General features: G+C 51.3%; 3 protein-coding genes across 22 annotated transcripts in view; 2 read left to right on the forward strand and 1 right to left on the reverse strand.

The window, feature by feature from the left end:
* The window catches only part of SCMH1 (Scm polycomb group protein homolog 1), a 136,052-nt gene extending 121,407 nt beyond the window's left edge, over window positions 1–14,645 (forward strand). For 8 of the 15 annotated variants that reach the window (XM_080653461.1, XM_080653462.1, XM_080653451.1 and 5 more), the window contains 4 exons: window positions 4,592–4,786; window positions 7,694–7,759; window positions 12,343–12,485; window positions 13,510–14,645. In XM_080653461.1, the coding sequence (XP_080509587.1) occupies window positions 4,592–4,786; window positions 7,694–7,759; window positions 12,343–12,485; window positions 13,510–13,635 (530 nt within the window). In that variant the 3' untranslated portion in view covers window positions 13,636–14,645. The remainder of the gene's footprint in view (window positions 1–4,591; window positions 4,787–7,693; window positions 7,760–12,342; window positions 12,486–13,509) is intronic. The other 7 variants (XM_080653465.1, XM_080653459.1, XM_080653455.1 and 4 more) reach the window with 1 other exon arrangement.
* A 2,507-nt stretch (window positions 14,646–17,152) lies between these two features.
* Window positions 17,153–20,924, forward strand: SLFNL1 (schlafen like 1; the record flags this gene model as incomplete). Of its 2 annotated transcripts, none has more annotated exons than XM_080653545.1 (4): window positions 17,153–17,551; window positions 19,220–19,729; window positions 20,006–20,149; window positions 20,802–20,924. In XM_080653545.1, the coding sequence occupies 4 exons, from the start codon at window positions 17,165–17,167 to the stop codon at window positions 20,922–20,924; spliced, it is 1,164 nt and encodes a 387-aa protein (XP_080509671.1). The 2 variants fall into 2 exon arrangements, with proteins under 2 accessions (XP_080509671.1, XP_080509670.1); XM_080653544.1 differs by having other exon boundaries at window positions 17,165–17,551; window positions 19,217–19,729.
* Window positions 20,925–23,722: 2,798 nt separating this feature from the next.
* CTPS1 (CTP synthase 1) overlaps window positions 23,723–26,582 on the reverse strand; it is a 33,323-nt gene continuing 30,463 nt past the window's right edge. For 2 of the 5 annotated variants that reach the window (XM_080653572.1, XM_080653574.1), the window contains one exon: window positions 23,726–24,617. The gene's annotated coding sequence lies outside the window, so the exon portion shown is untranslated. Of the gene's footprint in view, window positions 24,618–26,582 lie in introns of all 5 variants that reach the window. The other 3 variants (XM_080653571.1, XM_080653570.1, XM_080653573.1) reach the window with 3 other exon arrangements.

The following is a 26,582-nucleotide window of genomic DNA, read 5'->3' on the forward strand; positions in this document are numbered from 1 at the left end:
ATTATCCAGAAGTCTGGTTTTCTGTCCTTAACCTTTGCCCCATCTGGGACTTTTTGGTCTCCTCTCATCTTTACTCTCTCTTCAGGATTTTGTCCCCTCTCTGTAGAATGAACTTTCTTTCCTCTGATTTTGTCCCTAAAAAAAGGTGGTTCACGAATCCTCTTCTGAGCTCCAAACTACATGTGGAGTCACAGTACGTCTCCCAGTGTGAGTCTGGCAGCAAAGGCCTACCATAGATCTCCCTTGCCAGCAGGAAGGTTTAGTCTCAAGCTACAGATTGAGAAATGTGCTCCCTGGTGATTGGCCATCTACTCTTTCCTTTGGCACGTAGCCCTAACTCCTCCTGCACTGCCAGTCTAGCAAGTCAATTCAAGTTCCTGCTGTTTCTAACTAGGCTGGAAAATAACTTTCTTAGTTAACATACCAGACCCACAACGGGAAAGCGGATGCCACGTGGCCGGATCAGTGACTAAGCACTTCCGAGAGAGGTTAAAGAGTGAATGGAATGCAGCATCTCTAATCTGGAGCCCAGGACACAGACGACAGGGAGGGAAGGAAAGCTCGGCCCTAAACATAGCGAGGTAGGTCATTGTTGAGAGAGGGAGGATAGGCCTTTAAAGGAGTCCCGTGGACTTTGTCCTGGCCTGAGGCGTGGAGAGGTGGTGCTGTCAGCTTCAGAGCTGTGCTGTCTGTTGATGGGGGAGCATATAAGTCTGAAAGGTGCCCCCTTCTGACCTTCTCTAACCAGTCTTTTTCTCACACTGCCTTCCCTAGTAATCTTTTTATTATTATCTTAGCAGAATCACTTCTGATAAAGTGCCACTTCTGAAGAATGTGCTCAGGGAAGTGACTACTCACCCAGCCCCAGCCACCACCATCCCCTTTATTTTTGCATCCAAGTGAGCATTGCTTACATAACTTATAAAAATATACCTGACTTTCAAATACTGCTTGTGGGGAGCAGGCCATCTGGTCTGCGCAGACATATTTGTGACCCCGTCATTGATCATTTTTCTTACCTAACCTGCTCTAAATTGTGTTCTTTCAGCATCAGAATCTCTGAGAACAGAAAAAGGCATTCTCACCTCGAGTTAGAATGTCCCACTGGGAGTCTGGGCTGAGCATGGTGAAGTTGGTGCAGACAAAGGCAGGCTATGAAATGTCCCCAGCTATAGGCAATCAGGAACTCTAAGTTGTACTTCAGTTATGAAAGTAAAGCCCGCCTGGGATTCTGGAAGAGCAGGTACATGAAAGGGAGTAGCATGTCCATGAGTGTAGCTGCTAGTCTAAAGACAGATTTCTCAAAGAAATAGCCACTCCAAATTTTTCAATGGAATATGGTCATTAAGAACTAAGAGAAATGTCCTGGTAGCAGCATGCAGAGACTGGTAGCAGTGCATATCATGGACCTGCAGTCCCCAAGGTAATTTGGTATTATGGGCATGACCTTTCCTGGGTATTCTATTCCAGTTTGCATCTCTCTGCTGATTCAGATAAGAGGAAGCAAGCTTTAACCTCTTATCCTTACCCCTCACCAAAGAGACCAATACTAGGGTTATCACATTCCACCATTGGCTGTCTCCCTTTCCTTCCCTCATTTTCAGACAGATTTAGTCAACTTTGCACCCTCTTGTGCCCTCTAACCTCTGGTTCTCATAGTGGGTTCCCAGCCACTTAGCTGCTCTCACCCTAATTTTTATTTGCTTCCCTGAAATGAGCATTTTAACGCTGCTCAGGCAAGTCAGAGCACCATCTAGATTTCTGACTCCTCTGTGCTCCTTCACTTATCTGAATTCTGCTTAAATACTCCTAATACTAAGTTGCTCACTGTCACCTTTGGCAATCAGCCTTACTGTTAGACCCTCTGATTGTGAAAATGCCTCTCTTTATAGCTGAAATCTGTCTTCTTTTAATGCCTGCCCACTGTTTCATTCTCTGCCTTCCCAGTCCTCTTCCCATCCCATGACTGCCTTTAGGGTTTTTGTCTCCTCTGACTGTTCTCCAGATTCTACATTCCCATGTTTTTCCTTCTTTGCTTCTTACCAGTATTCTGATCACCCTCCGCTGGGAACTCTGGTTTTTAAGGTCAGCCTTGCAATTTGATACTCAGACAAGATCTGCCACTCACTAAAAATAAATGCATAAGGGCAAGATCCTTATCTGTCTGTTTACCTTTGCATAACCCCATCCCTAGCATAGTGGCTTGCAAATAAAGAGTGCTCAACCAAATGTTGTTGAATGAATGAATGAGCTCCCTCTCATGCTGATTGTTCTCCTGTCTCCAGCATATCAACAGCAAATGTAATTGACATAGACCTTATGAGGTTCAGGGTTTTCATCTCCATTTTACAGCTGGGTAAATTGAATCCCAGGAAAAAGGCAGTGATTGTTGACTAGTGATTGTGCTAAAAATAGAGAACTTAAGTCTTCCAGCCTCAAATTCTGATCCCTGGGCCAGAGGTTTCAAAGTTTGCTTTGTTTTAGCATTAGAACTCCTTTTTTTACAAAGTTAAGATGATATGAAACTCTGGTGCATAGAAGTTAAAACCGGAGCTGTTTTGATATAAACTGGGATGAGAACCAGAGCCGTATTTCCTTGGCCTCTCTCTGGAAGCCCCCAGGCCTGAAAGCATTGCCATCCCTGGCATTATCCTAGTGAGGGCAGCCAGGGCCTCACAGATCAGCCTTTAGTAGAACCTCCCAGAGCCTCAGGTATGATTTTTTCCACTGCATCTCATTAGGATAAGATCTTATGGCCTTGCCTAGTCCAGTACCACCAGTCCAGATTTTCAGGTCCCTCAATTCAGAATTCAGATTTCAGTTACCATTTTAGCATTGCTGAGAGGAAAAGACACTTACTGATTTGCATCAGCATCTGGTAAGCCACAGGCATAGTCATCATAATTATTTTTCACATCTGTTAGCTTTTGTGAGGCAGGTGGTATTATCTCCACTGAGTAAATGAGGACTAGAAAGGTGAGATTGTCCTGCTGATAAATGCAGAAATTCCACTTTATCTTTTTCTTGAGCTATTGAGGAGAACATATGTAGGTTTGCTACTCTTAACTCTGAATGAAGAATAACAACAACTTCAGCCTTTGTAAAGTTCATCCCATTCTATTTCCTCATTTGATGCTGAGCAAGTTCTCAGCATGACAAAGGGTGGTTTTTCCATTTTACAGATGAAGAAATTGGTGCTCAGAGAAGACAACTTATTGAGGATGACACACCTAGTAAAAGGCAGGAGCTCAGGCACAGTACTCAGGCCTTGCTTTCTGGATTGGGTTCCTGTCCTTGTCTCAAGGCAGGACAATGCTGTAGTCATCTCTCCTGGAAAACAGGAATCTGGAACCTCACCTGCAGAGTGGGAGTGGATATGGTTTAGGTATTCTAGGGCCTCAGAGACTTCTCTCTTCAGAATCATTTGTAGGGAAAGGCTTCATTAGTTAAATTCCCTGAGATAAGGGTGAAATCTGTCTCATGCTAGATTTGACATTAAGCCCATGGTCACCAAGAAATTTTAGGTGAGTAGCAGAAAGCAGTTCTAAAATCCTAAACCATCTTGCCACAGAGGTCTTACTGTATGCCAGACAATAAGCTTGAATTTATTATTTATTAGAGGACCTAAATGAATCCCAAGCATTATCTAAACACCAGAATTCTGAGAAGAACCACAAAAGACAGTGATATGATCCAATTCCTGAGACACCCACCCATCCCCACCCCCCGTCATAAGTAGAGAATGCTGTGGCCAGGCCTAAGGAGCTGTTTTGATGTCTAGAACCCAGTGATGAGGCAGAATCTGCTTCAGGTTCTGCAGTGCAGTGCTTAGGGGATGCTGCTGGTGTTGGGCCATGGCCTGGGTATAGAAATGTCAGGCTGAGATTCCCTTTACAAATGTTTTCATAGCTACTTCCTTCTGATATTTACAAGCCCCTTGGAAGAAAGGGGCTTCCTATGTTATAATAAGGTCCGAGGGAAACACCTTGCCTGCAGAGGGCAGAGTCCAATTCTAACCCAGATTCTGGTCCTGTGCCCACATTCTCACCACTGTACATTCCAGCGTCCTTGGAATGTTTCTCTAGAACAAGGCAAATATGAAGGGGGTGGAGGGCATAGGAGCAGATCCTTTGTAGACAGGCCTTTAGCCAGGCTTCAAGAAGCATTTCTGAGATAAACGGCTGGCTGAGAGTAGGCTTCTGAAGTGCCCTCACCTAAGCAAGTGTATCTCTTCTCCAGCACCCTATTCTTTACTAGCAGCTTATGTGTAAGGCAGCCTCTTCTATTTTTTTTAAGGTTCTTCTTATCTAGAAAAAGCATAAGATATCTAGACCAGAAGAAACCTCAAAGACCATCTAGTCTAAGAGGAAGTATCTCTGAGGAGATCCAAGTCCAGAGAGAGGCACTGGGCTTGACTCAGACCACCTAGTGAGAGCCAGAGTGGTGACTGGTACACAGGCCTCCTGAGACCCAGCCTAGGACTTCCTGTTTGGCTGCCTTTTGCTTTATCCAGACAGGTACCTGGGAGCCAGTGCCACAGCAGTCCTTCTAGACTATTCCCTGCTCTAACTCTGGTTTTACTGTTTTCCAGGTGAAACCTTTGTACTAGGGAATAGTCTGGCCCGGTCCTTGGAGCCACACTCAGACTCAATGGACTCCACCTTGAAACCCACCAACCTTGTCAGCACTTCCCAAAATCTTCGGACCTCTGGGTACCGGCCTTTGCTTCCATCCTGTGGCCTCTCACTGAGTGCTGCCTCAGCTATGCGTAGACTGTGCGCAAGGGGTAAGCTTACCAGAGTTCTGGCCCTCCTGCCTTCCCTCATTCTTTCCTTACTTCCTTCATTCTTTCCTTCCTTTCTTCCTTCCTGAGCTCTAGGAGGCTAGAAAGGACTTGGCTCTGTTTCGCTCTGTCTGGTGGTTGGGCTAGGGTCTGGGCTTACCATTGTGCCTGGGGAGGCGACTGAAACTCTGGGATTGGCTTGAGAATAATGGTAACTAAAACATAGAGCCAAAGGGACAGGGAAGAATTCATTCATTCCTTCGTTGGCCACTTATTTGAACACTGTTTGGCATGGGGATGCAAAAATTGGTCACTTCTTGTCCTCTAGGAGCTCTCAGTATTGTAGAAGAGATACTTAAATAGGTAATTGTAAAACAACATCTTAGTGCAGTTGCATATATTCTCTATTCATATAAAAACTGCAAGAAGAAACACCTAACGCAAGCTAGATGTCCAGGGGAAGCTTCCTTGAGGAAGTGATGCCCTTTCTGAGACTTGAAGGGTGACTGTATGAATGGCCCTATCAGGAGTAGTAGGGGTGGGAGAGCTTTCCACAAGAGCACAGCATGAACAAGGGCAAAGGGAAAGAGCTAGCACAGAGTGTGCCAGGAACCGCATGCTGTTTGGTGTTGCTGAATCAAAGGAAAATACTGGGACTTCAAAGAGAAAAGCCTGGAAAGGTCAGGCTTATACCACAGAGGACCTTAAATGCCACATTAAAGAGTTGGGAGTTGATCTTATAGGCAATGTGAAGTTATCAAAGGCTTTTAATTAGAGGTAAGACCTAAAAAAGTTTGTTTTCAGTAGATCATTAACTACTATGTTGAGGATGGATTAGAGGAGTGACAAGACTAGAGAGACCAGTTACAAGGTTACGAGCATGAGCCAGACCAGAAGTGATAAAGGACTAGTTTAGGGCAGTGGTAGAAAGTTTGTAGAAGAGAGACAAGGTTTGAAACTATTTACCAGGTAAATTTAGTCAAATTTGAGGATCATGAGGAAGAAGGGAGTGGGAATGTCTTCCAGGTTTCGAGATGAGGTGGCTGGATAAATGGTGGTACCTAGAAGAGAAAGAACGGTAGGGAGCCCATGGATCATGTAGGTATATTTAGAGGTGGTGGCTATTCAGATCTGATTCTCAGGGAAGAGGACTGAGCTGTAGTTAAATATTTGGGAGTCATCAACACACAGATGGTAGTTGAAGCTGTAGGGTGAATGGCACCCATTTCCCAGGAGTATGTGTAGAATGAAAACAGTTAACTATGATGGAGTCCTGGTGACTAACAAAGTATAGGAGATAGAAACAGGAAGAAGATCCCACCCAGGAGACAAAGGAGTAGTCAAATGTGAGGAAAAACAGAAGACTTTAATATTGTGGCAGCCAGGGCAATAGGGAATGTTTTAAGGAGAGCACAGCAAAGGGTCAGTAAAATATCTACTGGATTTGTAGCTTCAATGTTGGTGAAGGGTAGTGAGGGCAGATGGCAGTGGGTAGGAATATCAAGGAGAGTTTGTTGAGAAAAAGAAAGATGATGACCTTCCAAAGAAGGTCTTCTGGAGTGGAAGCACACTGGGCATGCTTACCAGTAGACAATTTGAGCCTTCCCAGGAGAAGAAATTGAGAATATGGGAAAGAAGAAAAAGTAAGGCCTTGAGAGTTGTAGGAAGGATTAGGGATAAAGGGCACAGGCAGATAGCTCTTAAACCAGAAGGAGGCACACCTTGTTCTCTGACACTGGAGGGAAGTTTGTGGCCATGAGTAAATGGAGAGGGGCTGAGTAAGGAAGGCTTAGGAGTCTGAAATATGGAACTGGTCCTAAAGAAGACGGGGGAAATGGGTGAAGGAGAGGGAAATTGTTTGTGGGAAACACCAAGGCCCAGCTGTGCTTGCAGACTAATTTGGAAGTTTGCAAGAGCCATAGTTTTCTTCTGTGATTCTTAGAAACCTAGATGTGGGGTAAGAAAAGAGTTTGAATTTAAGGTTTCATGTTTATTCGAGCTAGTAGGACAAGAGGGGACAGGGAGTAAGGAAGCATATAAAGGAATCGAAGAACTAGAGGGAGAGGAGTTTAGATCAACACTGGATCTGGGCAGGGTGGGGAAGGAGCAAGACTAAGAGAAGGCTGAAGGATGGGGAACTGTAAGATTGATGTGTTGATAATCTTGTTATGTCAAGGTTATAATGGACATAAGTCACAAGACAGTTGGGAAGACAGGGTTGAGGTCAGAAAGTGGCATGTTTAAAATTCTGAAGTGATGTTTAAAATTGTTCCAAGTGATGGCAAAAACCAGACAGTGAATTTGGCAATTGGTATTTGAAGTAGAGTAGATGTGAAAGTCACTGGCAGAGAGAGGCAAGGAAGTTGAATAGATTGCCGATTGCCTCTGAAAATTATGGCAGGAATTGGGGTGGAATAGAAGGCAGTGAGCTAAATACCAAAAAGTCTTCATTTAACAAGGGGTAGAAACACTGAAATTTATAGACAACAGTGTGGCCTCTGAAGAACGTGAGCTTTCATAGGAGGATGGTCTAAAAGTAGCAATGGGAATATAGGAGATCCACCTTCACATCCCACAGCTGGGCCTTTGGTGTTTCCCACAAAAGGCCTTATTCTTTCACAGCCCAGGAATGTGTGGGCTGTAAAAGAATAAGGAGACTCCATTAGCAAGGCCTGCAATGGAAAGAGGTGACCTCAGGAGAGAGTTTTCGGGAAGGCTGACAGGGGAAGAAGACTGGGATGCCCCTCCCACCGTGAGGCAGCAAAGTGGAGCATGAGAAGCCCTGAAGTAGAGGTAGAACTGAGAGTTGATCCCCTGCCTTGAGATTTGGGTAAGTCATCTCACCTCGCACATCTTCATGTTCCTCATATGCAAAATGAAGATGGTGACATCCACCTGGTCTTTCCACAGGAGTGTTAAAAGGATCTGGTGGAAGCAGGGATATGGGATCGTTTTGGAAACTAACTCATTCCCCAGGTAGGAGGGCATTACTTTACTGTGATCTTCTCCAAGGCCCTGTTTCCATTAGGAGTGCCTCATGTGGCACTGGCCTCAGATGTCACTGTTGTCCCCAGGCATCTTTACTCTTCCTTTGGAATACATTGAGTCTGTTGGCCAGGTCATGGTCTAGACCTTTTCTGATCCTGAAGAACCCGATAAGACTATGAAAGGATTCCATTCAGTTGGCCCTAAAATTGTTTCTCTCATAGAATTTAATGGATGTCAGGTCTATCCCCTCTTATTTCATGATTCAGGATGATTAGGTATCTGTTTGTTAGTCTGGCCTCTGTGGAGGTGCCTCACCTGCCTTAGTCATTCTCAGATTGAGACCCTCTCCCTTCTTTGAAGAATAACCACCAGCCATACCCATTGGGTGGAGGGGGGAGAACCTTGATATAGTCTGTCTGAAAAATTGGGAATAGGAAAAGATAGAGACAGGGCATAACTCATCTCCTTCCTGTGTGGTCTTGGGCAAGTCCCTTCCCTTCTCTGAGCCTCACTTCTCTCATCTCTAAACTGAAGATGATAATTCCTTCAGGAGCTGTTTTAAGGGTTAAATGAATGGACGGTGGTGGGAATTCTTTATAATGTTCATATATCAGACCTCTCTTCACCACTCACCACTACCGCCTGGTGCATGCCACAGTCATCTCTTATCTGGACTATCATAGGAGACTCATTTACAACTTGTCTCCTTCACTTGTTCTTGCCCCCTAACACCTATTATGAACACAGACTGTGAGACGGATTCTTAGTTAGTTATAAATTGGTTCATGTCACTCCTGTGCTCAAACTCAACTCATGTCACTCAGAAAAGCCACTGGTCTTTCAGTGGCTTACAAGGTCTTCTGTTACCTCACCACTGCTTCCCTGCCCAGCACACACATACATGCCTCTGAGATGTTATTCCTGCCACTTTTCCTCATTCACTCTGCTCTGGCACGTTGCCTCCCTGCTCAACCCTAAATATGCTCATCACTCTCTGCCTCAAGGTCTTTGCTTAAATGTATTCATCTCCGTAGAGTGTACATTCTAACAGGAATAGGCTAACAAACACATAATATATAATAGTATTATATATGTGTATATATATGTGTTTATAATATATACTAGAGGCCTGGTGCACGAAATTCATGCACAGGGTGGGGGGTGTCCCTCAGCCCAGCGTGCACCCGATCCAATCTGGTACCCCTCCAGGGATGTCCGACTGCCCGTTTAGGCCCGATCCAGGTAGGATCGGGCCTAAACAGGCAGTCGGACATCCCTCTCACAATCCAGGAGTGCTGGCTCCCAACTGCTTGCCAGCCTGCCTTCCTGATTGCCCCAACCGCTTCAGCCTGCCAGCCTGATCACCCCTTAACCACTCCCCTGCCAGCCTGATTGATGCCTAACTGCTCCCCTGCAGGCCTGGTCCCCCCCAACTGCCCTTCCCTGCAGGCCCAGTCACCCCCAACTTCCCTCCTCTGCCGGCCTGGTCACCCCTAACTGCCCTCCCCTGCAGGCTTGATCGCCCCCAACTGCCCTCCCTTGCAGGCCTGGTTCCTCCCAACTGCCCTCCCCTGCTGGCCATCTTGTGGCGGCCATCTTATGTCCACATGGGGACAGACATCTTGTGTGTTGGAGTGATGGTCAATTTGCATATTATTCTTTTATTAGATAGGATTAGACAGGATAGAGGCCTGGTGCACGGGTGGGGGCCGGCTGGTTTGCCCTGAAGGGTGTCCCAGATCAGGGTGGGGGTTCCCTTGGGGTGTGGGGCAGCCTGGGTGAGGGGCCTGTGGTGGTTTGCAGGCTGGCCACGCACCCCGGCGACCCAAGCGGAGGCCCTAGTATCTGGGATTTATTCATCTTCTATAATTGAAACTTTGTAGCCTTGAGCAGAGCCAAGCCTCCTGCTTGCTCTGTGTCCACAGCCATTTTGTTGGGATTTATTTATCTTCTATATTGAAACTTTGTAGCCTTAAGCGGAGGCCAAGGCAGGCCAGGGCAGGCGGAAAGCTTGGCTTCCTCCATTGCCGGGGAAACCCAAGCCTCCTGCTCTCTCTGTGGCCGCAGCCATCTTGGCTGGGTTAATTTGCATACTTGCTCCTGATTGGCTGGTGGGTGTGGCTGGTGGGTGTGACAGAGGTATGGTCAATTTGCATATTACTCTTTTATTAGATAGGATATGTATACGTGAATAATTGTGTGTGTGTGTGTGTGTGTGTGTGTGAGAGAGAGAGAGAGAGAGAGAGAGAGAGAGAGATTTCTAGCTTCTCTTGGGTAGTGGAATTAGCTAAGATGATCCAAAAAGGACACTCAGTTGTATATCTTTGTTCTGCTCTCCATAATCTCTGAGTTGGTTTCTGTCTTAGCATCACAGGTTTCTGTCTTAGCATCTGTCTTAGACTTTCAGGGCAGTGAGAAGTGGCTGGCTATAGAGAGTTCTCTCCAACTTCCTGTCTACTGCCACCTCTAAAAAGCCAGTGGAATTTCTGTGGCTCTAATCAAGCACACTTCTCCCCTGGTCTGCACAGTGCCCAGCCCCAAACTTTATTGCAGAGGCATGACTGATTAAATCATTGGCCATTATGATTGAGTTCGATCGCCAGCCTCTCCCTTCCCCAGGAGTTTGGAGGTGGACCTGAAAGGTCCAACTCTCTAGCCACCTGGTTTGTTCTTCTGGCAACCAACTCCCATCTTTAGGGTCTTTCCAATAGTCACCTCATTGACATACTCATAATGAAAGGGGCTCATTATAAATAACCTTTCTTTATCTCACCACTTGGGAAATTTAAAGGATTTTAAGAGTTCTGTGCCATAAGTGGATATTAAGACAAGTATGTATGTTTCATATTAGAAATCACAATATCATAAGGACATAGCAGGGGGGAAAATAGAAGACATAGATGCATAAAATTATTTTAGGTAGTCATATGTGCTGGAAAGAAAAAACAAAAACTATAGAATAGGGGAGTTGAGAGTGACTGTGAGTGTCCCCTCCATATCCCGCATGGTTCAGGGTTCGGGTTCTGGAGGAGGCTGCACACAAATGAAAGAGACCAGACAAAAAAATATAAATTTTGGAATTGGGGGCAAGGCAGGAGCCCAGCTCAAGAGGAAGGACTCCCCTTTGCTCTGGCCTTGCTATCCCTTTTATTCAGGTTTTGGGATACACCCATAGCCCTTAGGCAAGCAATTCCAATAATAGCCAGTCAGCAAGGATTTACATAAAACTAAAAGGTAGAAGTTGCTTCAGCTACCATTGTCTCAACTAAACAGTGGGTGCAGAGCTCTGACCTTTAAGAACTCAAGGTCTCCAGCCTTCCAGGTTCCTTGTCAACACCTCTCTGCTAGTGAAGACAATGGGCGGCTTCCAACAAGTGACAATGGGGAATGGAGTACTTTTACTAGTAGATCAGGGAAAGCTACTCTGAGGAATTGGTATTTGAGATGAGACCCAAATGTTGAGAAGGAATTGGGTATGCAAAGATCTGGAAAAAGAGCATTCCAGACAAAGGAAATTACAGGTCAAAGAATAAGAGCATAGCCTGTTCAAGTAGCAGCAAGAAAACTGGCTTGTCTGGATTATTGTGAGGGAAAGGTGGGGCGGGGCCTGGGACGTGAGGTCAGAAGGAGGAAGGGCCAGGTGATGGAGCAACTGCCAGGCCAAGGAGTTGAGATGTCCTGTCAGGTGTGATGGGAGGCCAATGCATGGAGTTTTTAAGGACTGACACCATCCAATTCCTTTTTAAGGCTGCTCTGACTGCTTTCCCGATAATAGATTATTAGGTGATGTGATGAGAGAAGTGTGTAGAGGTTAAGCTGTAACCAGGGATACATGAAATGCTTTGTGAGGCCAGTTATTTCCATAGAAAAGTTTCATAGAGGAGCTGGTCTTTGAAGTCATCTCTTGCTTGCTAAGTTGGGGTTTGCCAAAGAAAAGAAATTGAAAGGAGAGGAGAAACACATTCCAGGAAGAGGGATGTGACGTACCGGAGATCTGTGGCAGGTGATGATCAGAATAGAAATCCCAACTCCCACAGGGAAGTGGCGATTGAGCCACGATTGAGATACAAGCTCTAAGCAGGGCATTAAAGTAATGCTGAGGCTTCTGGAAGCCAAAGCAAAACTTTCTGCCTCTGTACATGAGCTATAGTGAGGTCAGCTCTTCCCCAGGATTTTATCCTCCACTTTTTTTCTCCCTAGACCCCAAGAATTGGGCTCTGCTCTTGCCCAGTTCCCAAGGTCTCTCCAGTAATGGTCACCAGAACCACAGCAAAAGCAGTTTCACCCACCAGCCCCACACTGAACCTAAGTAAGCCCATTACCTCATTTTACCCTGACTCTAGTCCAGGATGAGTCACAGCCTCAGTGTAAAATTCCTTCTATTTTCAAAATCAGATCTACCCTTAAAGAACAAAGATTTAACTTACGAAGACCCTTTGTGGAAACGCTCCCTCCCTCTGCTGCCTCTGCTGTTAGCTCACCCATAGGGCCTTTCAGGACACGCTGAAGGGAGTGGTGGGGAGTTCAAACCAGTTCCCGCCCATGATGCCAGCTGTCCCTCTGTCCTGCAGGGTCGGACCGATACCTGGAAAGCCGGGATGCCTCTCGAATGAGTGCCCGGGACCCCTCCTCATGGACAGTCGAGGATGTGATGCAGTTTGTTCGGGAAGCTGATCCTCAGCTTGGACCCCACGCTGACCTTTTTCGTAAACACGTAGGTGCCCCTGCCTCATCTCTGTCGGGTTCACTGGAGTATTGCTTCCGCAGCCTGTAGACTCTTAAGGGCATGGACTATACATTTGTTCCAGGTCCCTTGATACAGCTCAGGAGACCACACAAACTTAGGGACAGAATCTTGGGTCTCAGTCAACACTCACTGGGCACTGAGTTCAGCCTACTCCGCTGGTGTGAGATCTGATGCAGCCACATTCCTGCTGGGTGTGCACCCTGTGGGCTTTGCAGCAGGGACAAGGCCCTCCTCTTCCTAGGAACGCTGCTCTCTCACCTGCCAGCCTTGGCCTGAGAATCAGGGGCGTTGGCCTACGTTAAAGAATCCCTTGCCAAATGGCCCCGAGCTCTCACCCTCAGCAGGCTCTCGTCTTCTCCTAGCCTCTCACACATCTCTTCAAGTGACCAATGGCCCTGTGGCCAGGGACTACTCCTAATCCCCACCTTGACCATTCTTCTGATTTGGGGCACAAGGCCATTTCCCCCGGAGCCCCTGCTGCTTGGTGCAGTTCTCCCCTGTGGGCACTCAGAACAGAACTGCTCCCTTCATTGGTCATTTAAACTTCCCATGCCAGGTGGGTTTGGAGGGCGCTCTTAGCTCAGGCCTGAGGGCCTCAGAGCTGCCTGGTAGGTGCCTGCTTTGTGTCTAGCTCACACAGATGGTCCCTGCTGCTTCGGAAGGAAGAGGACTCAGAATAACAGGGTCATGAACAGCCGTGGGAAGTGACACGTACACTGACTGGGGAAGCTTCCTAGAGGAGTTGGAACTGAGCTGGACTCAGAGGTCTGGGAGGGTTCAGCGGAGAAAGGAAACGGGTGCAAACGTGTGAAGAGCTTAGCGGGTGGGCTCAGCAATAGCTGTTTGTGGGGGAGGGATGGTTGGAGACAAAAGGTGGGAGACCAGGGAGGCTTTAGTGTCACAGCAGGTCCACTTGACTCCATGTGGCTGTACTTCCCTGGGGTGGTCAGACCAACCAGGCCTCTGATGGCGGCTCTCCCACGCCCTCCAGGAGATCGACGGCAAGGCCCTGCTCCTGCTGCGCAGCGACGTGATGATGAAGTACATGGGGCTGAAGCTGGGGCCTGCGCTCAAACTCTCCTACCACATTGACCGGCTGAAGCAGGGCAAGTTCTGAGCAGGAAGACACGGCCTGACAGCTGAGGGGTGGAGCGGACAGGGCAGCATTCTCCGACCATCAGCCATCTCCCAGTGGTTTGTGGCATTCGGCGCACCTCAGGACTGCAGGAGGCTGTGCAGAGCCCCCACTGCTACCCTCCATGTCCTTCCATGAAGGGCTGAGGAGGGGGAGTGTGGGGCCCAGGGCTGATGCTGCTCTTCCCCTCAGTCCTGCCTCTGCTCTAGGCCCCCTCTATTTATTTCCCAAGTCTGGCCGGCCTCAGAAGTTTAGACTGAACACCTGCCATGTGATGGCAAAGGGGTGGACCCCTGAGGCCTCAGAAGATGGGGCCCTGAACTGACACTCATGCCCAGTCCCTTACCACCTGCTGGGCCTGGTGTGGCACCCACTGCCCCACAGCTCCTGCCTTCTACAAGATACCCAGATTCCAAACTCATGGTGCAAACCTCTACCTTTTTTAAAAAAAAAAAAAGATCATTTTGTATTGTTATTTATTGTTTCTGGCACTTGGGCAAGCCCTTCAGTTCCTACTCCTCACTCCAAACATGGGGTTTCAGGAGGAGAAAGACTGCCCTGCCCTGGTCCCAGAGAGGTGTGGCCCCTTCACAGAGGACATTACCTCAGGGCACTTTCTCTTTGGGACAGACAGACCCATAAAGCCTTGACCACATCACTCAGTGTTGGGAGGAGAGGATCCCTGTCACCTTCCCCTCTCTTCCTTACTGGGCCCTTCGCCCAGCCTCACCCATGGGAATGGGGAGTCCCTGCCCGCACTGACCCAGCACAGCTCCTTGCCCTGGCCAGAACTGCTGCCGCAGAAGGTCGGGCCAATGATTTTAGGCCAAGAAGTCCCTATGGTGGTAGGAGGAAAGGGTCTCCAGGCTGGAGTCTGGCTGCACCCACTCCGCTGTCTACATGCTTCCTTCGCAAGCAGGTCAGCACAGCTGCCCCGCTGCCATCTGGACTTATTTTATGTTGACTTGTTTATAAATAAAAAGCAATATAGATGCCAGTGTCTTTTTAATCAACAGCCAAATCACTGTTTTCCAGTGGGCAGGTTAGTCCTTCCTCATGGTCTTAGTTTCTTCACATATAAAATGAGGAGCTTGGACAAGATGATCCCTGAGTTCTTCTAATTCCAGCAAATCCCTAACGAACAGGAGATTAGCCAGGTGTCCCCTGGGGCCCCAGCACTGCCTGCCAGCAAGACAGCGGTGCGCTCAGCAGCTCCTTGAGCCTGAGCTGGAAGAACAGTGTTAAGGTCAGCAGCTCCAAGGAGCCTCTGTGGCTGGGCTCATCCACATCCTCGGGCAAGGAAAGGTGCAGACTAACTGGGCCAGGGCCAGGTGCTCAAGGCCAGGGCCACACATCCCTGTTTCTCACGGGATGGCAGAGAAGGTGTAGCAGCACAGTTCAGTATAACCTGAGAGTGTCACTGTGAGCCCTACACTGCTCTACATGAGTTAGAATGAGCTCATTTAATCTTCACAACAAACCCATTTTGTAGATGAGGAAAGAGAAGCTCAGATCACAGCCAGGAAGTGTTAAAGTAGGCATTTGAAGCCAAGTAACCCGACTTCAGGGCCATGGGTAGTGGAATTAGCTAAGATGATCCAAAAAGGACACTCAGTTGTATATCTTTGTTCCGCCAGTCAGGGCCATGGGTAGTGGAATTAGCTAAGATGATCCAAAAAGGACACTCAGTTGTATATCTTTGTTCCGCCAGTCCAGCCATTTGCTATCGTGCTCTGGGTCAGTCATTTCCTTTCTTTGAGCCCATGTGCCTGGGGGTGGGACAGGGAAGGGTCCGGGAGAGTGGGTAAGGAGACTTCTGAGGGGAAGGGCGTACTTGCCAGTTCTCGCCAGTGATTGGTTCTGACATCCTGATGAACTTAGAATGCCCTTCCACGTGGCCACTGTGGGCTTCTAACCGCGGTCTCCGCAAAGCAGCCAGAGGGTCAGGGCTGCCAAGCCAGAGTAGGCACAGTTTTCCACAGACTCCTGGACATTGGGGTCTGGTAGGCTGTGCTGCTCATTCGGGGTGCTCCCCATAAGGGCTTTGGCCTATTGTTCAGGGCTTTCCTCTACCTCAGGCATAGAGAAGGGCCTGGTGTCAGGGAGCCCTGGACCCAACTGTGTGCACTCTGACCCACCCTGGAGGTAGCTGAGCCCAGTTGGAGCCTGGGATTGATGACTGAAGGGGGGATGGGGAGGCACCAGGGGGCCTGCATGGCACTAGGGCCTAGAACTCTAGAGAGACATTACAGGAAGAAAGTACATCTTCAGCCCCGGGGTTCTGGGAGCTGTCCCGAGGGAGCCCTGGGGCAAGCTGGTGTATATTTACAGAGAGGGTGGGGGTGGAGGTGGGGGTGGGGGAAGCATCCTCCTGAGGGACTTCGCACCCTTGCCTGCCCAGTGCTTGAGGCTGGCCAAGAAGCATTATTGGCTCTCATGAGATCACAGAGGTAGTTGCACAGGCCCCGCCCACTTCCTGCAGCCTTGGTTCTTGCTGCCACCCCACACCAAGCTCCCAAGTGCCCTAGGGAGCCGCTGGCCAGGGATCAGGGAGCTGTGGGAGCTCAGGCCACTACCTCCCAGGAAGAGCAAGGACATGAGGGTCATAGGCCTCCCTTGTCCTTCTATTCCTGTTGGTCCTGAATGCTCCCACCCCAGCCTTGGTGGCCCCCAGGCCCTAACAACTTCAAGGATCCAATCTGAAAAGATGCAGGCTGGTGGTTCCTACCACACCGACCAGAAGCTGGGTGTGGGTGGGTAAGTGGAGGGCTGGTGTGTGCACAGCTCAGGATCAAGGTCCCTGGCCTGGTGGGAGGCCGAGAGGGGGTAGGGCCCCAGCTCTGCCCCTCCTCACTTATGCTCTCTGAACCTAAAGGAGGACTCAGTCTAAACTAGTTCTTAGGAAGGGTCCACGAGGCTCCACAAGTTATACATATATATGCAAAGCCCATTCTTCTGGGGAGAGGCCATAGCTTTCATCAGCATGCCCAAAGCATAAAACCTCTGCTCTACAACCCTCTGACCGAGCCCTGCCCGTTTCAGAGCCATTCTGGGCTCATACCAGGTTCAGACCAGGCAAGCAGAAGCAGCAGTGGGGCCACAGTCAGGCCTCGGAGCCTCAGAGACCTGAGTCCTGGTCCCCTCTGTCCCTCTTTGGGCATATCTCCTGTCTTCCCCTCTGGACTGGAGGGGCAGGCTCTCATGCTCTGTTCTTCGGCTCAGCCCTGTCTGACTCTCTTCTTTCCTGTCCCAGGCCTGGGGTGGCTGGCAGGCCCCTTCCTGCTAGCCCTCTGCCCTCCCTCTCATTCTGGCCCTTCCCAGCCCCTGCCCATCTGTGAACCTCCCAGGAGCTTTGGCACCCCTTTGGTCCCCTGGAGGGCCTGGGCCAAGCTGAGAGTCCAGGGTCCTGGGAAGAGCAGCCTGCAGTAAGGAATCCCGGAAGCCCTTCTGAGGGAGACCCCTCCAGGGGCCCCCAGGAAGAGATCAGCACAAGCAGGTGCAGGAGCCCCTCATGGAGCCCCCAGGCAAGCAGTCCCTGCAGGAGTTCCCCACAGAAGAGTCCCTGCCTGAGGACTCAGGCCTGGAGGGGGCTCCCAGCATGCATATTCTCTACGTGGGCCACCTGAACCCCCAGTTCTCAGTGCCAGTGCTCACCTGCCTGCTCCGAGACACCCTGGAGCGGCTGGAGCTGCCAGTGGCACGGGAGCACATCGAGGTGGTGAGGCGGCCACGGAAGGCCTATGCCCTGGTGCAGGTGGCCACCTCTGAGGACACCCTGGCCTCCCTCCGCTGCCGCCTGCAGACAGCCTTGGAGGAGCACCAGATCATCAAGGAGCTGGTGGCCCGCGGGAAGGAGCTGGTGTTGGGAGATGGCCGTGAGCCCACACACCACAGAGAGGTAAGTGAGGCATTCCTGGAGCCACCGGGCTGCAAGCCCCAGAGCCTCACCCAGGGGTCTGGGTATGGACGGCCTGCACTGCCATCCATAGGTGGAGGGGTATCTTTGAGAAACTGGGGACAGATCTGCAAACTTGGGGACTGCTACCCAAAAAACTGGCCTGTAGCGGGGGCTGCCAGCTTACTCCCAGAGGGACAGTTTGCCTCCAGCCGGAAGCATGTGTAGAAAGGCAGATGTGTGGGATTCCTCCCTGGGTCCTCTGCATCCCAGCCTCTGGGGCTGGGCCAGCCCCAGCCTCAGGTCCCAAAGGGGTCCTCATTTCCTCCTTGGACCACCTCATTCAGTTGACAAACACCAGCAGCTGTTCTATGCCAGGCTGTAAAGCAGGGAGCCAGGGCTCAGCCCTGTCCTCAGGGAGCCCTCTATCTATGAGCAGAGCCAGACATGGCCGACAAACTGCATGGTGGCCTCCCGGAGCTGTGGGAGGACACAGGAGGGCCCCCATTGCTCTCTGGGAACAAATTAGCAGGGGGAGCAAAAGCCGGGCTGGGACTCAGGGAGTGGGGCTGGCATTCCAGGCAGAGAAACATGGCACATACAAAGGAACAGGGTGGTGAGGGGGATGTTACATGCAGCAGGCAGGCCAGGTGGTGTCCCTGGAGCTCAAGCTGAAGGCTTCAGAACGAAGGAAGAAAGAGGGCAGGGGCCAGGCCACCCAGGGCGGTGAGACCCAGTCAGTGGGACTGAAAGGTTGGCTTCTACGGGGAACGTGAGGGAATAGTCACCTCACTGAGGCTGTGCAGGTCACTCCATGAGACAGGTGATCCTGGTTTATCTTTCCTTTTGGGGTGAAAATGCCTCAGTGTTTAAACTGCTGCAGAACTACACAGCTCTGTGACTTGCATTTCAAGATCAGTGAGCCTGATTTCGTGTTTGTATGACAGTTTTTCAAATTTGTGATACACCTGTCTTTTCTGAGCACTGCAGGGTGGATAGGAACATGCCCCTCATCGCCATGCCCCTGCCCACACTGAGCTCCCAGGGCTGGAGGCCTCTTCCAGAGCCCAGCAGGCAGGGAGTCCAGGGAGGGGCCACCAGGGAAGTGGCCATGGGCTCATGCCCAGAAGCTCTGGACAGAACAGAAACCATGGAAAGGGACTAGGGAGGACCTGAGGAAAGCTGAAGTTCAGGAGGGCTGGCCAGTGGTCCAGAAAGTGATGAGCAAGGGTTTCAGGAAGATCAGGAAGGGGGTGGGGTCTCAGGGGCCCCTCTCAGTTCAGAGACCTGAAGCTGTCACATGGGACCTTAGGTATCTCCTGGTGACCCAGTCCTGGGCCTCAGAGGTCTGTCCCAACCAACTGGGAAGAGATTGGCCTACAGGTGTCCCAGCTTCCAGCCTGGGAAAGTGAGCTCTTACCCGCCATGCATTTCACAGTCCACCTAGGAAGAGGGCAGCCCAGCCTGGCAGAACCAGTGGCTGGCTCCAACCCTTGATCCAGCAGCCTTTCCCTCATGGGCTGCAGGACCTTGAGCAGAATGAGATCCCTCTGCCTGGGAGGGAAGACGGGGCTTCCTCAGTGGGCTGGGCCCCAGCTGGGTGGAGGTGGGAGTTCTGGAAGCCTGTCCCTCTTGCTGCCCTGCTCAGGGACTCTTGCTCCACACCAGCAGGAGGAGAACAGAGGCCCGAGCCCTGGTCCCAGCCCCGGCCCCAGCCCAGGCTCCAGCCGCCCACCTGCCAGGCACACCAACGCCCCACCGGCCCAGGCTCTGGGGTGGCCTAGCTCCATGCACCAACCCAGCTGCACGCGCTCGGACAGCGCCATCGTTCACCAGGAGATCCAGGGCCAGGAGCGGCTTTTCCAGGGCGCCTTTCTGGGCAGCGAGACACGCAGCATGGAGTTCAAGAGGGGCGGCGGCGAGTACCTGAGCCTGGCCTTCAAGCACCACCTGCGGCGCTACGTGTGCGCCTTCCTCAACAGCGAGGGCGGCAGCCTGTTGGTGGGCGTGGAGGACAGCGGGCTCGTGCGGGGCATCCGCTGCAGCCATCACGAGGAGGACCGCGTGCGTCTGCTGGTGGACTCGGTCCTGCAGGGCTTCAGACCGCAGGTCTTCCCTGACGCCTACACGCTCACTTTCATCCCAGTGGTCAACACCTCCGCCAGCGGCACGCCCCTCAAGGTGAGCTGCAGGACAGGAAGGTCTCTGGGACTGTGTTGTATTCTGTCATTTCATCACTCTACAGCGATGGCCCACATCCACTCTGCTGAGCAGTGCTGGGCAGGAGGTGGTGCAAAGGGGAGTCTGGGAAATGGTGATGAGAAAAGAGACCTGGCCTAGCCCTGCCCCAGCCCCACAAGCTGTCCCCAGGAGCCAGAAGCCAGGACCAAGCAGGGCAGGATTTGGGCTGCACACTCTCCCGTGCAGCATCCCAGAGCTGTTGTTGCCCTTGGCCAGGTGATCCGCCTGAGCGTGCACACCCCAAAGGCCCAGGCTGAGCCGCAGCTCTATGAGACAGACCAGGGGGAGGTGTTCCTGCGGCGTGAAGGGAGCATCCAGGGCCCGCTGGCCGTTCACGCCATCCAGGAGTGGTGCAGACAAGTAAGTGGCGAGGCTGGTCAGGTGGGATGGGGGCCAAGCTGAGCAGTCCTGAGCAAGCCCTCAGGTTTCCCTTGATGCTCCATTGCCCCAGGAGTGTGCCCAAGGGGCTGACTTGAAATAACCCTACCACCTGCCATAGTCCATCATTGTGTGGCTGGGGGTGTCAGCAGAGTAGAATATTGAGAAGTTTTAAGACAACCCGGAGAGCTGTATACATTTTGGGGGAGGACCTCAAGATAAGGGGCAGGGAGTGCTGGACATAGTCCCAAGCAAAAGCCTTTTCAAGAGGGAAACATCAGGTGGCAGACAAGCAGAGGAAGGCAAGGCGCTGATGGAGAGGACATTGGGGGAGGAGGGGCTGCCAACCTGAGCCTGCCTCTGGTACTCGAGGAGGCTGCAGGGGACAGGTCATCCCAGGGCTTGGGATGCTCAGCTTCCCTCAAAATCCCAGGGCTGACTCCATCAGGGGTGTCTGCGTGGCCCGGGGACCAGGCTTCCCCACCTAGCAGTGCCAATCCGGTGCCAAGGGCCTTGAGCAGCCCCCCCAGGCTCTCTGGGCCTTGCCCTCCTCCATCAGTTCAACCCTGGGAGGAGTGTGTGTGGACCTGAGATGATGTCAGCTTAGACTGCGGTTTCTACGATGTCCCCTCAGAAGTGGACAGCAGAGTTGAGCAAGCTGGAGGAGAGGGTGAAGGTGCTGACGGCCGAGAAGGAGCAGCTCCAGCAGCGGCTGCGGCAGCACAGGCCCATCTCCTGCACCTGCTGCGTCCTGTGAGGGCCCCGCGGGCAAGTGAGCACAGGGATGAAGCTGGCCTCTCGATACTGGGATTGCCTGTTTGAGCCAAAGACCTCCCAATAAACCCATCTGGTTGCTCAGAGGGGGACAGGAGCACCAGGCTTCTTGCTCCTTCAGCAGCATTGCACACACAGGCTGGTCCCATGTGGCTTCAATCCTGAGCAGACTCCGGGCTGTGTAGCTAATAAGTTGCTCTTAGCATGAGCCCCAAAGAACCTCACCTTCAGAAAGAACCTGTAAAAACTTGGCCAGGCTATACTGGGGCTGGGCCAAAAGGGACTGTCTCTGTCCCCAAATGCTCATCTTGCCCAGGCCGGGGTCTGTTGACTCCAGTTGGCTAGACAGGGTCAGAAAGGAATTTATCTTGGGAAATCCCCTCTGCAGATGGCAAGGCACCTTGGTTACAGGGCAAGCAGGCAGCCCCCAGCCCTGGCATGCTGGAACTGTGGTTCTCATAGCTCTTCAATAAATTACAGGGACCTGGAGCAAGAATGATTATTTCTAGAACATCTGGCCAACCAGTTGGGTGTAGCTGAGTCATGAGTCACATGCCTAGTCTCCCTCTATCCAGTAGGCCAAGCCAGCCCTGGGCTCCTACCACACAGAGATGAGGGGAGGAGCCCAGATGGTCAGGTTCCAGTCCAGCCCTGCTTTAATGGCCGGGTACCTTGGGGGGAAGTGCTACCTCTCAGACAGTAGCAGTGCACTGGTCATCCTCAGGTACCCTGTTTCTCAGCACACAGGCACCTGCACAAAAAGGGCCTGGCTTCCATTCCAAGCACTCTCAGCCACTAGGAGTCCTGCTCAGCCATTGCTCCACCACCAGCAGAGCCAGAGGCTATAAAGCCAACGTCTGACCAGGACAGGTCTGGGCTCAAAGCCCTTCAAGGGCTCCCCATTACATTGAGAGCAAAGGCCAAACCATGGTCTACTCTACACAGCTCTCCCTGACCTCCTGACCTGTCTGCCTTCAACTCCGCCTCCTCCCCTTGTGCATGCATTCCAGCGACACTGACTACCTTTCATTACTTATCTCAGGGCCTTTGCACGGGCTGCCTCCCCTGCCTGAAATGCTCCTCCCCCAGACAGCTGCTTGACTCATTTCCTCCCCACCCTATTTTAAATGACACCCCCTCGCCAGCACTGCCACCCCTTTCCTGCTACATGCAAGATGCTAGCCCAGGCATCACAATCCTGACACGCTTATTAGGAAAGAGCTGATTTCTGCAAAGGCAGGTTAAGTCACGTTGTAGCCAAGCTGCTCTGGGCAGCTAAGAACCGGCCCCGGTCACTGGTTTTGAAGGACACCAGAGAAGCTTGGCCAGGTTTCCTTGCTCAAAAGCTTCTGTGCACTGATCAGTGGACACCAGGCACGGAAGCCTGCCCTCCTGGGCATTTCTCGGCTTCGGCCTCATCTGCCAAGCTGGGTGACAGGGTTGCTCAGGCTTCACCAGCCCTGGAAAGGCATCTGGGTCCCTCTTCTGGAAAGGCTATGCGAGCAGCCAGCACCTAACAACTGTCGTGTGAGGTACTTTTAAAGGGAGAGGCAGGAACGTCTAACTACTGCGAGTGTTTGCAAACCTCATACCCAGCCAAGTCCTCACTGTTCCAGGGGGCGCCGTCACCAACGGGCATGTCAGAACCCTGTTTTGGGAATGGCTTTTACGTGGAACCACGGGCTAGGAAAAGAGGTTACAAGCCCCCCAATCAGCCACATTCTAAGTACAAGATGAGTATGGAGACCTCCGTGAGGGAAGACATCTTATTCTGGCCCATGAGGAACGGAGATGAGGCAGCTGGGCTGCTCTGGGTCCGAAGGGAGGGACACCAGCTTCTGGCCTCAGCGGCGACGGTGGCCTCGGACAGTGAGTGGAAGACTAAAAAGGAACCCACTTCTTTTTAGATGTATGTATTTATTGATTTCAGAGAGGAAGGGAGAGGGAGGGAAAGAAACATCAATGATGAGAATCATCGATGGGCTACCTCCTGCACACCCCACACTGGGGATGTGCCCTGCAATCCGAGCATGTGCCCTGACTGGGAATTGAACCATGACCTTCTGATTCATAGGTCAATGCCCAACCACTGAGCCATGCTGGCTGGGCAAGGAACCCACCTCTTTTCTGATCTCTGATGGAACAATCAAATGGTGAGGAACATTGTTCTCCCCAGTCCCTAATATCAATGAGTAGATGTTGTTGACCACTGAGACAAGTAACCCAGCCTGAGCCGAGCCTCTGCCTCACTCTGTGGAGGAGACAGCTTGTGAGCAGGTGTGCTCAGCATCCAGGGGGTGGGTGCCAATGCCACCAACATACCACAAGGAGCATGAATTCAGTATCGCTAAGTTTACTTGGAAGAAAAAACCACCCAGGAGCTAGGGGAGCAGGACCTGCAGGGGACAAAGCCGTGCTGCGCTGCCTGGCCACGGGCATGTGGGGCAGGTCCCTGCTCGGCAGAGGGACAGCCTCCATAAATAATACATCTGCTTCCCCTTCTCAAGCTCGAACAGCGCACATGGCACCCATGCTACTTTGAAATTCTACCTTTAAATGCTGAGAATCTAAATTTGAAGTTTTTTGGGAAATTCTGGACACTATTAAAAGGAAGGACTCCTTTCTTAGGTTTTTAAACTATCAGGTCATCCACATAAGACTGCTCACCTGGAGGAGAGAGAGCCTGGGACGGGCGCTCAGGTGACGGGAGGCACACAGGCATGCCTGGCAGTACACACTTCCCATCTGCCAGTACATGAAGAGCATGACAAACCAAGCACGTCTCTGTTCTGCATTATTTATTTCTTAAGTTAGAGTTTACACCAAGTCCAGCCAGAATAAGGGCACACAGCTGTGCCCGCCGTTACGTCATATAAAGAAAATATATTTCCATATTGCCTTTCAACTGCAGTAACACCATCCCGGAAGGAAGAAGTCCCTCAAGCAAAGCTGTCGATATGTGAGAGGGTCTTAGAGGCAGCTTCCCCACAAGAGTCTCTGTTCTTTTTTGAGCGACCCCTTGATGCAAGGAGCGCTTCCCAGCCCCAGGAGAGACGCCCAGCCAGAGGACAGGGATTCTCAAATCATGCTTCAGAGAGACAGACTTCCTGCCGTTCATGTGACATCAAACTGACTGTCCCTCGAACAGCGAGTACCAGCCACAGTTGGCACTGAGAGTCCCCAGGCGCGGGGCAGTGTCGAGGCTTCGTTTCTGGTTTCGCTGCTCTTGGCAGCGAGCCCCGCAGGTCACCAGCACCAAGGGTTGTAAGCATTAGCTAAAATTACCCTCCGTGCGCACCAAGTGCATGCGGCACGCTCTTGAGAGTGGTCTAGGCCTCCCTGGGGAAGCGAGAGGCCACACACTCAAATCCACAGTGACTCGAGGTGGCTGCAGAAACGAGGCGCTTGGCGGGCACTCCAGCCGTCCCGTCACCGCTCCTGCCGATGTCCCGCCTCCCGTCTGAGGCTGGGGCTGAAAAGGAAAGAGTCAACACCAGGCAGCCACCGTGCAGAAGCCGATACACATGATGGGACATGCAGGTCACAGTCTTCCAAATACCCTTCCCCATAATAAAATATTCTTAATAAAAACATAATTTAAAGGAAGTGTCAAAAGCCGAGTGTAAAATCAAGCTGCAAACTCCCGAAGTCTGAAAACTCTCTTGAAGAATCACCCCTGCTTAAAAACAAACAAAAAAAGAAAATTAGCAATTACAGGAGGTATGCATTGTGAAAGTAGGAAAGTCAGAATCTGGAGTCAGCTGCTATGGTCAACTATGTCTGTTTTTCATGGAAGTCCGTGGTAGGAGCCTGGCATAAATAATTACCAGCTAAATGTACCATTCCTATAGAGCCACATGTTTTCAAGATCTTACAGGGACCTCTACATCTGCCCCACTACAAGCGCTCTCTTCAGAGCATCCAGCCTCTCACAGTGCCAGGGACTGAGCTCTCCACTGAGGGGAGCAGTGAGAATGCCATATCACTGACCAAACACCTACCCTTTCCTGTCCCAGTCCTTTCTCCTGTGCAGCTTTGCAGCCTGTCAGCCTCAGCACACTGTCGGGTGGAGAGCACCACCAGGCCATCTGGGCTACACGCTCACCCGGCAGAGGAAGCAACCACTGCCTCCCCCCAGCACGAGCCTTCTTCTCCTCAGGCCCACCTTACTCAGGTGGCTAATCAACCAAGGCAGATGGGCAACAGCCGTGTGCCCCCTCGCCCAGGTCTGCGTGGTGCGGGGGCCCACTGCTGGCGAGGGCAAGGGTGCAGGAGCCAGGGAGGCTACCTGCCCGGCCCCTGGGCAAGAGCTCATCTGCTCATCTTACCTGTGATGGGAACCCCCACCCCATGGGACCAGTTCATATCCCTGTTTTCCTTTAGACCCCGGATTCCTGACTGACACCCTAGCCCCCTCTGGAACCGTCAGCAGCAGCCTGCTTTTGCTGACACAGTTCGCTCAGTCATCTTAGCAGGACTTCATATGCTTCATGGCAGTGCCCACAACTACTACACTTTATATACTTACAAGTCCTGTCACTACAAAGACAAACATTCAAAGTCTGCTCAATAATTATTTGAATTTTAAGGGATTTCCAGAATAAGCAGCAATCAACACAGAAGTATCACATGTATCAATATTATAGCATTTCCTGATAAAGGCATGAGACTCTGCAAAAATGACAATTACCATGTTGTCACATCATCTGTCACCTTCAAGATCTCCAAGTTTATGGATACGTGAAATATCAGAGGCTAAGAATCCCATTCTCCCAGACTTAGTCAGATTAGCACCTGAATGTAGCAATCCATAGGAGACAACTGCTCAGTGACTGGTGTCCCCCACTGGAGTCCCCAGAGCAGGTGGGTAACTGCACGTACTGGGCAGAGTAGGTGGGGAACTGCATGTACTGGGCAGAGCAGGTGGGGAACTGCATGTACTGGGCAGAGCAGGTGGGGAACTGTATGTATTTGGGAAGAGCAGGTGGGTAACTGCATGTACTGGGTAGAGCAGGTGGGTAACTGTATGTATTTGGAAAGAGCAGGTGGGTAACTGCACGTACTGGGCAGAGCAGGTGGGTAACTGCACGTACTGGGCAGAGCAGGTGGGGAACTGCACGTACTGGGCAGAGCAGGTGGGGAACTGCACGTACTGGGCAGAGCAGGTGGGGAACTGCACGTACTTGGGTAGAGCAGGTGGGTAACTGCACGTACTTGGGTAGAGCAGGTGGGTAACTGCACGTACTGGGCAGAGCAGGTGGGGAACTGCACGTACTGGGCAGAGCAGGTGGGGAACTGCATGTATTTGGGAAGAGCAGGTGGGTAACTGCATGTACTGGGTAGAGCAGGTGGGTAACTGCATGTACTGGGCAGAACAGGTGGGGAACTGCATGTACTGGGCAGAACAGGTGGGGAACTGCATGTACTGGGCAGAGCAGGTGGGTAACTGCACGTACTTGGGTAGAGCAGGTGGGTAACTGCACGTACTGGGCAGAGCAGGTGGGGAACTGCATGTATTTGGGAAGAGCAGGTGGGTAACTGCATGTACTGGGCAGAACAGGTGGGGAACTGCATGTACTGGGCAGAGCAGGTGGGGAACTGCACGTACTTGGGGAGAGCAGTACTTGGAGGGCTCTCACCC

The sequence above is a fragment of the Plecotus auritus genome, assembly GCF_963455305.1.
Source record: "Plecotus auritus genome assembly, chromosome: 2".
Classification (NCBI taxonomy): Eukaryota; Metazoa; Chordata; class Mammalia; order Chiroptera; family Vespertilionidae; genus Plecotus; species Plecotus auritus.